General features: G+C 50.2%; 1 protein-coding gene across 1 annotated transcript in view; it reads right to left on the reverse strand.

The window, feature by feature from the left end:
- The window catches only part of LOC128408720 (tubulin tyrosine ligase 3-like), a 38,857-nt gene continuing 25,200 nt past the window's right edge, over positions 1 to 13,657 (reverse strand). The window contains exons 14-21 of the mRNA XM_053378744.1: positions 13,434 to 13,559; positions 12,179 to 12,368; positions 9,477 to 9,625; positions 7,924 to 8,167; positions 5,721 to 6,156; positions 3,561 to 4,092; positions 1,043 to 1,200; positions 1 to 779 (exon numbers count right to left, since the gene is read on the reverse strand). Coding sequence (XP_053234719.1) covers positions 624 to 779; positions 1,043 to 1,200; positions 3,561 to 4,092; positions 5,721 to 6,156; positions 7,924 to 8,167; positions 9,477 to 9,625; positions 12,179 to 12,368; positions 13,434 to 13,559 — 1,991 coding nt within the window. The 3' untranslated portion in view covers positions 1 to 623. The remainder of the gene's footprint in view (positions 780 to 1,042; positions 1,201 to 3,560; positions 4,093 to 5,720; positions 6,157 to 7,923; positions 8,168 to 9,476; positions 9,626 to 12,178; positions 12,369 to 13,433; positions 13,560 to 13,657) is intronic.

Genomic DNA, 13,657 nt, shown 5'->3' on the forward strand with positions numbered 1-13,657 from the left:
CAGGTTATCATCCATGTTTAATGCCCTGGTTAGCAATTAGTATTTACTGGGAAGCTATTTTGAGGACATGATAGATGGTATCAAGCTGTCCCCAGCTTTGTGAACCTTGAATTCCTCTGCACATATACTCTTGCCTCCGAGTTGGCAGCAGTGGGCGCTGGTTAGTGGTCAGATTCGGGGAGCCCTGTTGTCCTCCAGACACACCGGATGCTGATCCCTGTGTTAAGGACTGACAAAGGCAGAGGGCAGCAAGCATGGTTCTTTGTTTTAGCATGTGAGATAGAGCCCTCTTATGACCTAACGGGTCTCTTTCGCTCTCAGCAGTTTTGATCTTCTTTCTCCATGGCTTTGCAACTCTCGCCTTCCGCTGGGTCTCCCAGGGTGCCCCATTTTTCACATCGATGGTTGGAAGACTTCCAAAAGTTATCAATCGTGTGATGGGGAAGAGCCTAGGAGCAAGCTAATTCTGCAGCCTGGCGGTTGTTTCGGGGAAGCAGAAGAGAGACCCGGTCATCTTTAGAATCTACAAACAATTGATTCAGGCACTGCACGACCCACTAGAGGTCTTCTCAAAGTTCCAAGCCAGAGTGGATTTCTACGTGCAACTCTCTCGGAGTTCCTCCTCAAATTTTTACCAAGCCTGACGGCATCAAGTCGGCTGCCGTGGCGGAGTTATTGCATGTGGTTTCATAGTCTCCTTTTCCCCCCACTGGAGGCAATACAGACATCTGATTTTCAAAAGCTGGTACCGGTACCAGGGGTGGCAGGTGTTGCACATCCTAGACATATGGGTGAGGGAAGGATCAGTGGTTACTGGTCTGGGAGGGGAGAAGCATGTCCAAAGAGGGGGTGTGGGGTGTTTGTGGTGACCTCTCGGCTCCTGCTCGAAGCTGCAAGATGTGTTCTACAGAGGGAAGCAGCTTTCGACAGCCTCCAAGGATGGAGATGCAGAAGGAGGCAGGCAGAGAGGGGAAATGCCGGTCAGTGGGGCTTCTCGGGGCAGGAGTGTGGTCCCGTGAGCACTCAGGGACTCGGTGTATACCTGAGCCTGGCATGAGATGACCACCTTGCGGTAGAAGAATTTGGGAGTTCTAGGAAGCCGCCGCCGAGGCCCAGCTCTGGAGCCGCACAGCACTTGCCAACTTGCCATGGCTTTCCCGTTGCAGAGGAGGCGGGGGAGCTTGTGAATTGCAGCCAGGCCTGGGGAGGAACCAATAATAGAGCACGTTGCCTTGATGCTGAGAGACCCCGGAAAGCTCTAAAACGTTCTAAAAAGAGCGCCCCTTCCGCGCAGATGGACGGCCGCTTTTTAGCCATTGGCAAAAACAACAACAACCCAAAACAGAATTGTGCAACGGCCTCCCAAATGAGAGGAAAGCCCTGGCCCAGCTCCTTTTGCAACAGCAGGGGAAAGGAAGGGAAGAAACGAGCCCATGCAAAACTCACAGCAATTTAACCCCAACAGCCACTCGCAGGCCCCAAAGCCCAAGACTCAAGAAGCAGCGGTCAATGCAGGGAGGTGTGGGACATGTCACAACATACCATATACACCACTGAAGAGGCCCACCACAGTGGACAGGCACCTGACTGAGAACCTGCGGGCTGAAAGACACACTCATCTCAACCTGTGAGCTTTGAGCCCTACTCAGGGATGAAATGCCTCGACTCTAGGCCACTATGAGCGTAAATGTACAACAAACGATGAAAGGAAGCAATACTTTTGGCAAGAGCTTTGGAGGAGGCTGGTGACTGATGAAAACGAGAGAGTCCAACTGTCTCCATGGTGTTTTATGGGCTGAGCAAAGCTACATATTTTTTTTGCATGTTTGCAAACCTTAATATTCCCCTGTGTTCCAGGTCTGCTCACACCTCTCTGTTGTGCACATAAAGAATAGTGGGTGTGTACTTTGAACACTCCAATGCTGTATATTGTTATCAGTTCAGGCCTGTCATGCAACTGTTAAAGACACAGGCAGTCCCCTTGGAATGGAAATTCAGTGACAAGGCAAGTTTCACCTGTTGGATTCAGTCCATCACACAAGTGTTAAAGGCAAAGGGTATTTTTAAAGAAGACTGGCAAGCCTACAATGGCCTCGGAGGCACAAACCCTATTTGGCCGATTATTTTAAGAGGCTATGAGGGCCCAATGGCAAGCTCTACCCTTTCCAGTACATTCCGGTTCTCTGAGTTATACTCAATTATATTCAGTGTGGATCCATTGAAATTAATGGACCTACATTAATGATGGCCATTACTTTCAATGGGAGGAATTCAACATCACGCTAAAACAAACCTTTTGGCAGTGCAAACATTTCTGTTTGCTTGACAGAATGACCCCATGTTCTGTTCTGGGGTGGTCCCAACCACATACACCCTAAGCTGATTTTTTTTTTGGGGGGGGGGTTCTGGGGGGGGGAGGAGTCCCAGTGTGCCAGCAGGAGTCCTTGCACTGGTTATCAATAGCAGAGCTACTTACCGTAGTTGGATCCAGCCCAACTTTTAAGTAAAAGTTTAATACAACCCCCAGTATTTATATGGCGAACTGCCTGCTTCTGAAAAATGTCCTTTAACTCATGGAGGGCTATTAATAAGATGACTGTGACTTCTGGCAGGGAGTGGGGCTTGCATGTATCGTTCATGATTGTAACACACAAAAACAATGAATGCCTCAAGAGGGAAAAGCAGGAGTCCATTGTGAGGATAAGGAATTTCATGAGAGTGAAAAGGGCCAGCTTTAAAAACTTTTTTTTTTTTTTTGCATTAAAGAGCATCCCTAACCATGAATGATATTTAGGATCATGTTTAGGATAAGCTAAGCACAAGAGGAGCCTGCTGGATCGGGGCCCATCTAAGTTCAGCATTCTGTTCTCATACCACCTCGGCTTGGTCACCTGAATTTTGCTAGTCATTGGTTATTCATGCATTATGCTTCATTCCTTGAAGAAATATTTGGTATATACTGTTGTACATTCCTACTAAATTCAACCAAATGGGTGGTTCCTCGACCATAAAAGTTTGACAGAAGGGCAAGAAGTGTGCGGTTCATCCGACCTCCTCCTCTGGCCCACTCCCTGCCATCACACACTGTGGCCAACGTTCCTTCAAAGTCCTTTATTGGGATGGAGAGTCTAGCTCTTAAGAAAACATGATTCCCTCTCCATACAACCCCACGTTGAGAAGTGCTGCCCAGACCCTATAAATATATATAAATATGTATCTATTTATATATGTGTGTGTAGCATGATTCCTGCCTGCGGCGACAAGCCCCGAACGAGGGCTGCTCCTGGGTCAATGGGGGCTCCTGCCCTCCCTCTGCTGCCGCCTTCGGATCATAGACGCTCTGATGGCAGTGAGTTCGGTGGCTGAAGCTAAATCCATGCCCGGGGGGGACGGGGGATTTGGGGGCACAGGGATGCTGTGCATCAAGTTGCGCAGGTGCTGCTGCACCCTGAGCCTCACGGGGTAGGCGGAAGAGAAGGGAGCGCGAGAGGCCGCCAGGTCAGGAGAGAGGGGGAGAGAACCCATTTCCTGCGACCGCATCTTCAGCCACAACTCCCTACCTGGCATCGGGGCTGCCTTGCTGGGCACCGGAGCCACCGTGCTGGCGCCTTTGGGATCCTTGGCCTGGTGGAGGGCGGTCTCCTGGGGGGCTAGGCTCTGGGAGCTGGACGTGGCACAGAGCTGAGCCGGGCCGGACAACTTGCCCCCCGGGACGACCGTGGTGGTAGCTATGCTATGGGCCATCAGCACTTTCCGGTTGCGGGGGGCTGCGCTGAGCTTGCTGGGCAGCTTGAACCTTGCGGACGTCGAATCGGGGACCTTGCTGCCGGGCGCCTTCTCCCGGGCTTTGTTCTCCTTCCCAGGAGCCGCAGGCTCGGTCGCCTTGCCGTTGGCGGACGCCCAGCACGGGGTGGGGGCTCGTGGGGTATCCTGGTTACTGCGCCGGTAGATCAGCTTGGGCTTGGGCTTGGGCGGCCCGCTGCTGTTCCTGGCGTCGCTAGGCACGGGGCTTCTCTGGAGCGGAGGCCTCTTGACGGTGGAGCCTTCTACCAAAAGGCTAGTGCCAACGTACTGAGGGATTTCCACAGCTGCCTGGGGAGATGAGGGAAACAGGGTGAGGCTGCCAAGCACCCCTCCAGCTCAGAGGGGCAGGGCAGCAGGGATTCTCGGCGGCCCTGGCTTGCAAAGCTGCCACAAGGCTGAGAGAGATATCCTGAGACGGGGCTTTGGGGACACGGTTTCATCACTGGACACCGAGGTCTAGCTCCGAGGGCCTTCTGGTGGTTCCCTCACTGCGAGAAGCGAGGTTACAGGGAACCAGGCAGAGGGCCTTCTTGGTAGTGGCGCCCGTCCTGTGGAACGCCCTCCCATCAGATGTCAAGGAAATACAACAACTATCTGGCTTTTAGAAGACATCTGAAGGCAGCCCTTGATGTGTTATTGTGTTTTTAATATTCTGTTGGGAGCCACCCAGAGTGGTTGGGAAACCTCAGCCAGATGGGCAGGGTATAAACATAGCTGTCAACTTTTCCCTTTCTGTAAGGGAAATTCCCTTATTCCGAATAGGATTCCTTGCAAGAAAAGGGGAAAGTTGACAGCTATGGGTATAAATAATAAATTGTTGTTGTTGTCGTCAAGCAGAAATGGTCCCTGGGATGCATCTGTGTCTGGTGCAGAGGAGGCCCAAAGAAACCCTTCCCAAACTGTGACCACATACATGCTACGGCGTGTCTCGAGAGAACCACTAGGGTGCTTTCAAAAAACCGAATTGTTAAAAAGGGTCCTGTGATGTTCCTTCCCATAAGCCCCCTCCAAGAATAGGTAATTCTGGAGCATCTCTGCACCAGAGTGAAGGAATGATCCAACTCCACCTGATGCCACAGCAGAATGACCCAGAGGAGGCCATCCACTGCAGTTCCGCAGGAGGTACATTCAGGACAGTGTCTGCTTCCAATCTGGAAGGCTCAGTAGGAAGAGCATGAGATTTCTGCACTGCACGGGGTTGGACTAGCAACTAGAGGTTGCCAAGCTTGCTCACTCCACTCACCCAGCCTATCCACCAACCCCTTTGCCAGCTGCCCTTCTCCCACACCTGACCAAACCCCTCTCTCTTTACACTGCTCCTCCCCTCACAGTGCATCCCAACCCCAAATGCCTTTCAACAGAGGGCAAGGGATGCTTCATAACGGCTTGCTAAACTGCTCTGTGAAGTGCCTCTCCCTCCTTCCTGGGCTGCCTGCCACCAGCAGTGCTTCCTTGCTCTCCTGCCTGTGTTCGTCACACTGGAGTTGGCATGGTCAACTGCAAAGCATGTGAACTGCAAAGCATGACAACAGCCTTAGGTTTCTATATATATAGGAAGAAAGGGGAAGTCTGTGTGTGGTGCTGCCTCCCAACCAATCAAGGCACACTCTGTAGAGAAGAAACTCAGGCCTACTTTGAGGTCCTGTCCCATTCCATGAGGCACTGAAGACAGCTCTGAATGACCTCCCTTAGCTTTCTGTTGGCCATTCCTGCCAGCTGGCTCCTCAGGCACCTAATCAGCCTGCAGAAAGGATGAGCCATCTGCATTGAAGGCTACCAGATGGTGGCAGAGCAAGAACCCAAAGGAAAGGGGGGCAGAGCCAGTGCAAGGCAAATAAGGTAGACTGGGGAGATGCTTTATCCAAGCAGCTAATTCCAGTCCCTGAAGCTAAGGCAGCTGGGCCCTGTGCACTAACCTGTTTGTAGATGAGCTCAAAGTCTCCCGTGTTGCAGTTGCGATCGTACTTGCGATCGATGACCACACGCAAGGTGTCCTCCTGCACGCTGGCGCAAAGGCGGGTAGTGATGGCAGTGGAGGCTGCCATGGTGGGGCTGGCATTGATCTCAATCAGCCACGGCTGGTAATCTTCTCCAAAGAGGAAGTCTGCGCCGTAGAGCTCAAAGCTGTTTTTGCGGAATTCCACCAAGTCCTGCGAGGTCTGCATGGCGTGAATGATGGCGGCCTTCATGCCGGGCACAATCACCGTGGACCACGCCTCGGGGGCTCCCATCTGTCGCAGGTGGGCCTGGAACTGCTCGGACGACCACATGTTGTCGCGGGGGAGCTCAGAGTGGCGGTTCAACGAGTTCTCGTAGTGCTTCTGGATGGAGTTGTTGCACAAGTGGATGGAGCTGGGTTGGAGAGGAGGGTAAGATCAGTCCACAAGGGGCGGGGGTTAGGTGCATCAGGCAACAATACAGGATTGGGACCCGGGACCCGGGAGGTGTGCTAAGCCACAATAGGAACACAGAAAATCAGCCCATCTATCTCAGCGTCATCTATAGGGGCAAAGAGTGCAGCGGCACTCAAGGATTTTGGAAAGGAGGCTTTCCCAGCCTTACCAGGAGATTCTGGGGACTGAACATGGCACCTTCTTCATGCAAAACAGAGGCTCGCCCACTGAGCTGCTCCCCATTCTCAACTCCTTCCCATCTATGGTGATCAGGGATACTGTTATGTACTGAGTTGAATAGGATCCAAAATGCAGCAGTCTGATTGGTCGTAGAACAATGCAGCAGTATGATTGGTCTGCAGGAGCCACCCAATCCAGCTCCAGATGGAAGTGAATCCACAACCTGATTGGCCTACAGGAGAATTTCGGAATTAGCCAATCACGTGCAGCCCATTGTGTAAATAATGTATATAAAGCAGATACTTTGGGGGAACTTTCATTCCTCCTCCCACTATGAGCTGAATAAAGAGCATGAAATCCACTCTCGACTCTGAGTATATTTCAGATACTTCTTCCCTGTATGTGCTGCTGTCAAAGAAGCCTCATTCTGCATTCTAAAGAAGCCCTGTTCACAAGAGCTCTGCCCCCGGCGGCTGACTTACCAGCGTGGTAACCACAGTACTTCTTGGGCATTTCTCCCCTGCTAGGCTCCAGCAAAGCGCAAGGCATGGCTGCTCTGCATTGCTCTGCATTCTCCCTTCCCAAAAAACCTCCTCTCCCTCTACTTTAGCCCCACAGCACCCTTGTGGCTTTCTGAACCAGCCCTATCTTCATCCCTCCCCGAAGTACACTCTCCTTATTACTGCAACCACACCCAGGCTCCCAACTCCTTTTTCATGCTCATACTGGATTTTCACTCCTCGGCCACCAGTTCCTTTTTCCTTTCTCCCACCCTCCATTTCTTCTCCACCCTCAGCTGCCCTCTCTTGGGGCTCTCCAAGATATTCAGTGGCCAGCTACCATCACATGCCTTTTCCCGGTTACATTATGCTGGTCAAGTTGCTTTGGCAATGTCTACAGAGCACGTGGGTCTGCACGAGAGCGCTGATTAATTTCATGCAACAGATTTCTCACCTGCTCGTCAGGGCACATTGCCCTCACAAGGTGCCTTATCAAGAGAGAATTAAAACACAACACACACAAAAACATATATGGAGCTTCGCAAGGTTTCAGGCAGGTCTGCAATCTGCTTAAATGGTCAGAGCTGTAGTTCACAAACTATTTACCCGGGAATAATAACTGGGATGATCCTGCAGAATTTAGAAGAGCACAGAAAGCTGCCTTGTACTGTCAGGCCAGACAGTATTGTCTCAGTATTGTCAGCACAGACTGGCAGCAGCTCTCCAAGGATTCAGGCTGGAGAGATTCTCTATCCCACCTGCAGATGCCAATGCATAAGCCTGAGACCATTCTGCATGCAAGGCAGATGCTCTTCTGTGGATCTGCGGTCCTCACGGGACATCAACGAGACTATTTAAGACTGTGAGTGGCATGCACAGAACAAAGACTTCACAAAGCAGCAGCAGCATCTCTCTCTCTCTCTCTCTCTCTCTCTCTCTCTCTCTCTCTCTCTCTCTCACACACACACACACACACACACACACACACCAACCACACACATCAAGCTGTATCCAGCCGTGGAGAAGATAAGCAATCCAACACTCACGTGTCCAGTTTGTGTAGGGAAAAGGGCTGCGTGGAGAAGCGGATGTAGCTATGCTGGTAGAACCAGATGGTCAGTGGGTTCCAGTCGGTCACCAGGAACCACTGGCGCAGATCAAACTTGGTGCCAAAGATGAGCAGGGGCGTCTCAATGTATTTCTGCACCACCCACTTGCCGTCCTTTACGATCATGGGGTCGCAGTCCACTAGCTTCACTATTTCCTCCAAGCGGTCCATGCACATGATGCCTGTTGGGAAAGAAACAAACAAAAGCCCTGGCGGTCGTGACAGACCCACGTCCGTTCCATCCCCACATCCTTGCTATCAGAGCAGTTCAGAGCAAAGCAAAAAGCTCAGGCACCCTTTCTGCAGAAGCCAGGCTAGGTAGACAACACCCTTTCCACAGCCGATGCAGTGGAGACGGCAAGAGAAAAAAAGTGCATGTTTTGTGTTACTGGTGTCCAACCTCCACTCAACAAATAGAACTACTAGGGTGGCTGTGAAACTCATGAAGGTGGCAGTCATATCACACCAGGATCAGGAGCCCAGCATAACCAGGTGGTCATCAGGTTGTTGTGGCAGGACTAATGGAATGCATTTTTATCTTTGGCAGCAACAACAAAAAACGGTTCCAGAAAGGGCCTAGGGTTGCCATATTTAAAAAAGTGAAAATCTGGACACAAAAGTTTAATGACAATCACCAAAATCTACACTACCAACACAGGCTGCCATTTCCACTCGAGGGCTGAATACTGGCCATGTCCAGGAAATTCTGGGTGTATGGCAACCCTAAGAAAGGCTAGCAAATGTCAATGATAGGAAAGGATCTGCCTTTGGGCTTACGATCTGAAAGTCACAACACAAAAGTGTTTTGGTGACACTTTGGCTCTCACCCTATAATGCTGATTCGTAGTTGGGGGTTAACTCTGAGCAACCTCAATCTGCCACTAGGGCAGGCTGCATTCACTGCAGTAAGCAAGTCCCTTCTCAGTTGGCCTTCACTGTCTCATTTGAATGTGTGAACTCAATAGAGAGGCCGGAAAAACCTTCCTCACATTTCAACTGCTGGGTGTCAAGAAAGCACACCCTCTCCTCTCTGAGCCTGCTGGGTGAGGGCTGCACCGGTTGCGCACAGTGCCTTAGCAACCAAGATTTTTTAATAACAGCAAACTCAAGAAGGACACAACAGGGATGTGGTCCGGGTGCCGCTGCTCAGGAAGAAGCCCAGTGTGAACAAGCCCTTTGCCAAGTCCATTTTTCCCCAGTCTCCCCCTAATACAGTGGTACCTCAGGTTACATACGCTTCAGGTTACAGACTCTGCTAACCCAGAAATAGTGCTTCAGGTTAAGAACTTTGCTTCAGGATGAGAACAGAAATCGTGCTCCAGTGGCACGGCAGCAGCAGGAAGCCCCATTAGCTAAAGTGGTGCTTCAGGTTAAGAACAGTTTCAGGTTAAGTACGGACCTCTGGAATGAATTAAGTACTTAACCCAAGGTACCACTGTATGCTCTTTTGGATTATCAACTCGCCTCCATATGCAGCTCCGCTTCTCTCACCTCTGCCCCGGGACTTGGCTCCCGGCTTCACAATCCATATGTTCCTGTCTCCTTCCATGTCCAGCTGCGGGACGACCTTTGACAGTCTCTGAAGGACATCTTCGCACCGCTCGACATGGGCACCCGTCTGCACCATCTGTGCCCCCTCGCTGCAAACACAAACACTCAGAGCAAGGACCCCACCCATTCTCCTGCCAGCACGATCTGCTTGGTTCGGACAGGCAGCTCTTCTAGAAATGAGCTGTATACCGGACTCAACCACAGCTTTATCTAGAAATTGGCACGGTTATGACCAAGTGGTAAATCTCAGAATATGGCCTCCTAATGGACCATTGCACCATTAACAGATTTACAGCCCTTGCAGTCGCAGAGGGAACTCGTGGCTCTCTAGATATTATTAGACTCTAATGGGGTGGAGCTGTGCGTTAAACCACACAGCCTAGGGCTTGCCGATCAGAAGGTCAGTGGTTCGAATCCCCGTGACGGGGTGAGCTCCCGTTGCTCGGTCCCTTCTCCTGCTAACCTAGCAGTTCGAAAGCACGTCAAAGTGCAAGTAGATAAATAGGTACCGCTCTGGCGGGAAGGTAAACGGCGTTTCCGTGCTCTGCTCTGGTTCGCCAGAAGCGGCTTAGTCATGCTGGCAATGTGACCCGGAAGCTGTACGCCGGCTCCCTCGGCCAATAAAGTGAGATGAGCGCCGCAACCCCAGAGTCGGCCACGACTAGACCTAATGGTCAGGGGTCCCTTTACCTTTACCTTTTAACGCCTATCAGCCACAGCCAGCATGGCCAACACATCAAGGGATTGTGGGCAGTATCTGACAACATAGTTCCATTTGCGTAAGGACTTCTGGCTGCATTACGAACTCCCCCCCCCTTCCCCTATGCACCCCCTAAATCTGTTCTTGGGGTTCTCTGAACCCTCTGGAGGATATTTGGAGAGGGTGTGGGAACATGCAGGGAGAGAAAGTCCTTGTGCTGATGGAACTACTTCAATGGGATACCACCCTATAGGCGTTTAGCCCAACAACATAGAGTAGGCTGTAGGTTCCCCATCCCTGGGCTTGGGATACATGAGCATTTTCAACCACAACGTCTCAGGTGCTATAGAGCACCTGGGAGAACCTTCCAGGTGGCTCAGATTTCAGTAAAGGTAAAGGGACCCCATTAGGTCCAGTCATGACCGACTCTGGGGTTGCGGCGCTCATCTCGCTTTACTGGCCGAGGGAGCCGGCGTACAGCTTCTGGGTCATGTGGCCAGCATGACTAAGCCGCTTCTGGCGAACCAGAGCAGCGCATGGAAACGCTGTTTACCTTCCCGTCGGAGTGGTACCTATTTATCTACTTGCACTTTGACGTGCTTTCGAACTGCTAGGTTGGCAGGAGCAGGGACCGAGCAACGGGAGCTCACCCCGTTGCAGGGATTCGAACCGCCGACCTTCTGATCAGCAAGTCCTAGGCTCTGTGGTTTAACCCACAGTGCCACCCGCGTCCCTTGTCAGATTTCAGTACCCAACTGCAATCCCTTCCTCTCTCCATTGTTTCCCATGCCTAGGGCCTTCATACTCAGGTCCGACAGTCATTTCCCTTCAGTCTTTCAGACATAGCCCCCAAATTTATCGTCCCCAGTTTGTGATGATTAAAAACAAAGCAAAAACAAAGAGAGAGAGAGATTAAGAGCATGAGCATGTAAAGATGAGCAAAACTGCCTAATTCACGCAACACAATTCACATAACCTACATAACAAATTTCTGCATGGACACTTCTCAGTCTGCTAATTCCTGCAAAATTTTGTTTGAAAATAGAGCCACATTTCCAGCTCTCACAATTGTGAAGGGAATGAAAGATGTTCAAGGAGTTTCTGCTCAATGCCCCTAGAAAAAAATCCAGGTTTAATCTGGCAGGACTTTCCAGTAGTCAGGGAGTAAGAATTTCTTTACACAATACAAACCCCAGTCCTTCCCTCAAGTTCCCCATTAAGTCCCTGTATCTTCCTCTACATACCCAGTTGCTGTAATCCTGATAGGTGTAGTTTATTCCCCTGTTTGTGTTAGAAGATTGTCCCTTCAGAGTTTATGTAGGCTGCCCTCGTGCCATCGTGATCACATGAACCCCATTCCCAAGGATGCTCAGAGGGGGGAGGAAGGGCAGGAAGAGAGCAAGGAGGAAGGAGAAAGGCAGTGGCTGCAGAGAAGATAATGACACAAAGCTTGTGGTTCAGTCCTGCCCGGTGTGTCCTCTTTTGTCAGGGGCAAGCTACAAAACAAAGCGCCCTAAATGCAAAATCTGTATGTGCGTCGAAAACCTTCTTTCCTAAAATGATTCTACAAAAAAATAAAGTGGGGCGACAAATATTGCTAAACTGAAATGAGCACATACACACAGAAGATGTTGTACCCAGGTGCTGTCCATGCATAAACAGAATGGACTTCCACTTGTGCAACATTATTTCAGCTTTCACTGCCTACCTCCAGCCTTCTGAATACCCTCAAATAAAGTTTTTTTGGGGGGCTTTGAGAGTGGGGTGGAGAGACAAGCGGAAGATGCAGTCTCCTTGCCCAAGTTAAAGTCGACTTGGTGGATTCCACTCTATGCAAATGGACACAAATTTGCACAAAGATCCAGTTCTGGAATTGGGGCTTCCCGGGTTCAAGAACAGATGGTTTTGCTGTGTGGTATATTCCAGGATCTCTTATACTTACTGGGCTAGCTGGTAGTAGCCATGTAGAAACTTTTCCCATTGTGACTTTTTCATTAGCAAAGGAGAACCAGATTCTCTGTCAATGTCCTGGTGCCTCAAGCTGCTCATGTGTTCCTCGCAGGCATGTATCGCAGTCTCAATCAGCTGGGATGAGAGCAGGACCCCTTTCTTCCGGCTGGTGTACTGCTTGACTTTTGAAAACGAAGGGTTGTTGAGCCAGTTATGCAAGGCACACAAAGCAAGACTGCCTGAGATACTGTTTCTGCTGCTCCCTGTAAATCACAGACCTTCCAACATTTCTCCCATGAAACTAGGGACATTCTATTCAATTATAATAATAATTTTACTATTTACACCCCACCCATCTGACTGGGTTGCCCAAGCCACTCTGGGTGGCTTCCAACATTTATATACGTATACATACATACACACACGCAGCTTCCCTATATAGGGCTGCTGTCAGATAGCTCAGGAGTCACATAACTCCATATCTTCCAACATTTCTCCAAAGAAAACAGGGACGTCCTAAAGAGAAGCGGGACATTTCAGGATCAAATCAGAAACCAGGATGGTTTCCATAAATCCAGGACTGTCCCTGAAAAATAAGGACACTTGGAGTGTCTGAAATCAAAGCAACACACACACACACACACGAACAGTCACAAACAGAGACCTAGGTCTTTTTTACAAACAGATTCCCAGTTGTCAGCATCTGGCTGGACACTGAGGAGTGGTGGTTGGAAACTGACTTGGAAAAAGTGATCTGTGATCTGAGGGAGCCTAAAAGCTACACCCACCCACCCAGCTCACTTCAGATAAAGAAACTCCATTGCACTTCTTTCTTAGGACATTTTCACATGGAAGACTTGAAGCAAGCTCATGCTCTAGTTAGTTTCTGATCTAATCTCCATTGGAAAGAAAGTTCATTTCAATGTCAAACACCTCTACTCCATTCTCTCTTCTTACACAGAGGAGACCAGCCCAACCACAGACAAGAGAAGGATCACTCAGCTGTGAAAAATATCTTAAGAGAAAAAGCCAGGGGGCTACACTTTTGGAAGTAGTCCATAGCCACTTCTCAATAGTCTCCCCTAGAACACAACTGATGGCATTAGCAAAAATATCAAGAGAAAGGCAATTTATCACATGTTCTGCTCTCCCATCCAGGACCTTCTCCAGGTACTCCACGCTGGAGACGGCGGTAGAGAAATCTCTGTGGCTGTTCCTTTTTTGAACACACAGCTCCTACCACTTACCTGGAGTCTCTGGGAAATTTGGGGGCTCATTCTGATTAGCATCCAGTCTTGTCATGTTGGGTTCATTCCAGTATCGTTTCACCACCACTTTGAGAAGGCTCCTGGCTGCAGTGAGCTGGAAATCCTCTACCATAACAGGGAGGAAGGACACATAATTCTCTGGTGAGAATCCAGAGCGGGGAGGAAAGGAACCCCTAAACTATCCTCGTTCCTCAACTTACATT

Source organism: Podarcis raffonei, chromosome 2, assembly GCF_027172205.1.
Source record: "Podarcis raffonei isolate rPodRaf1 chromosome 2, rPodRaf1.pri, whole genome shotgun sequence".
In the NCBI taxonomy this organism is placed as follows: domain Eukaryota; kingdom Metazoa; phylum Chordata; class Lepidosauria; order Squamata; family Lacertidae; genus Podarcis; species Podarcis raffonei.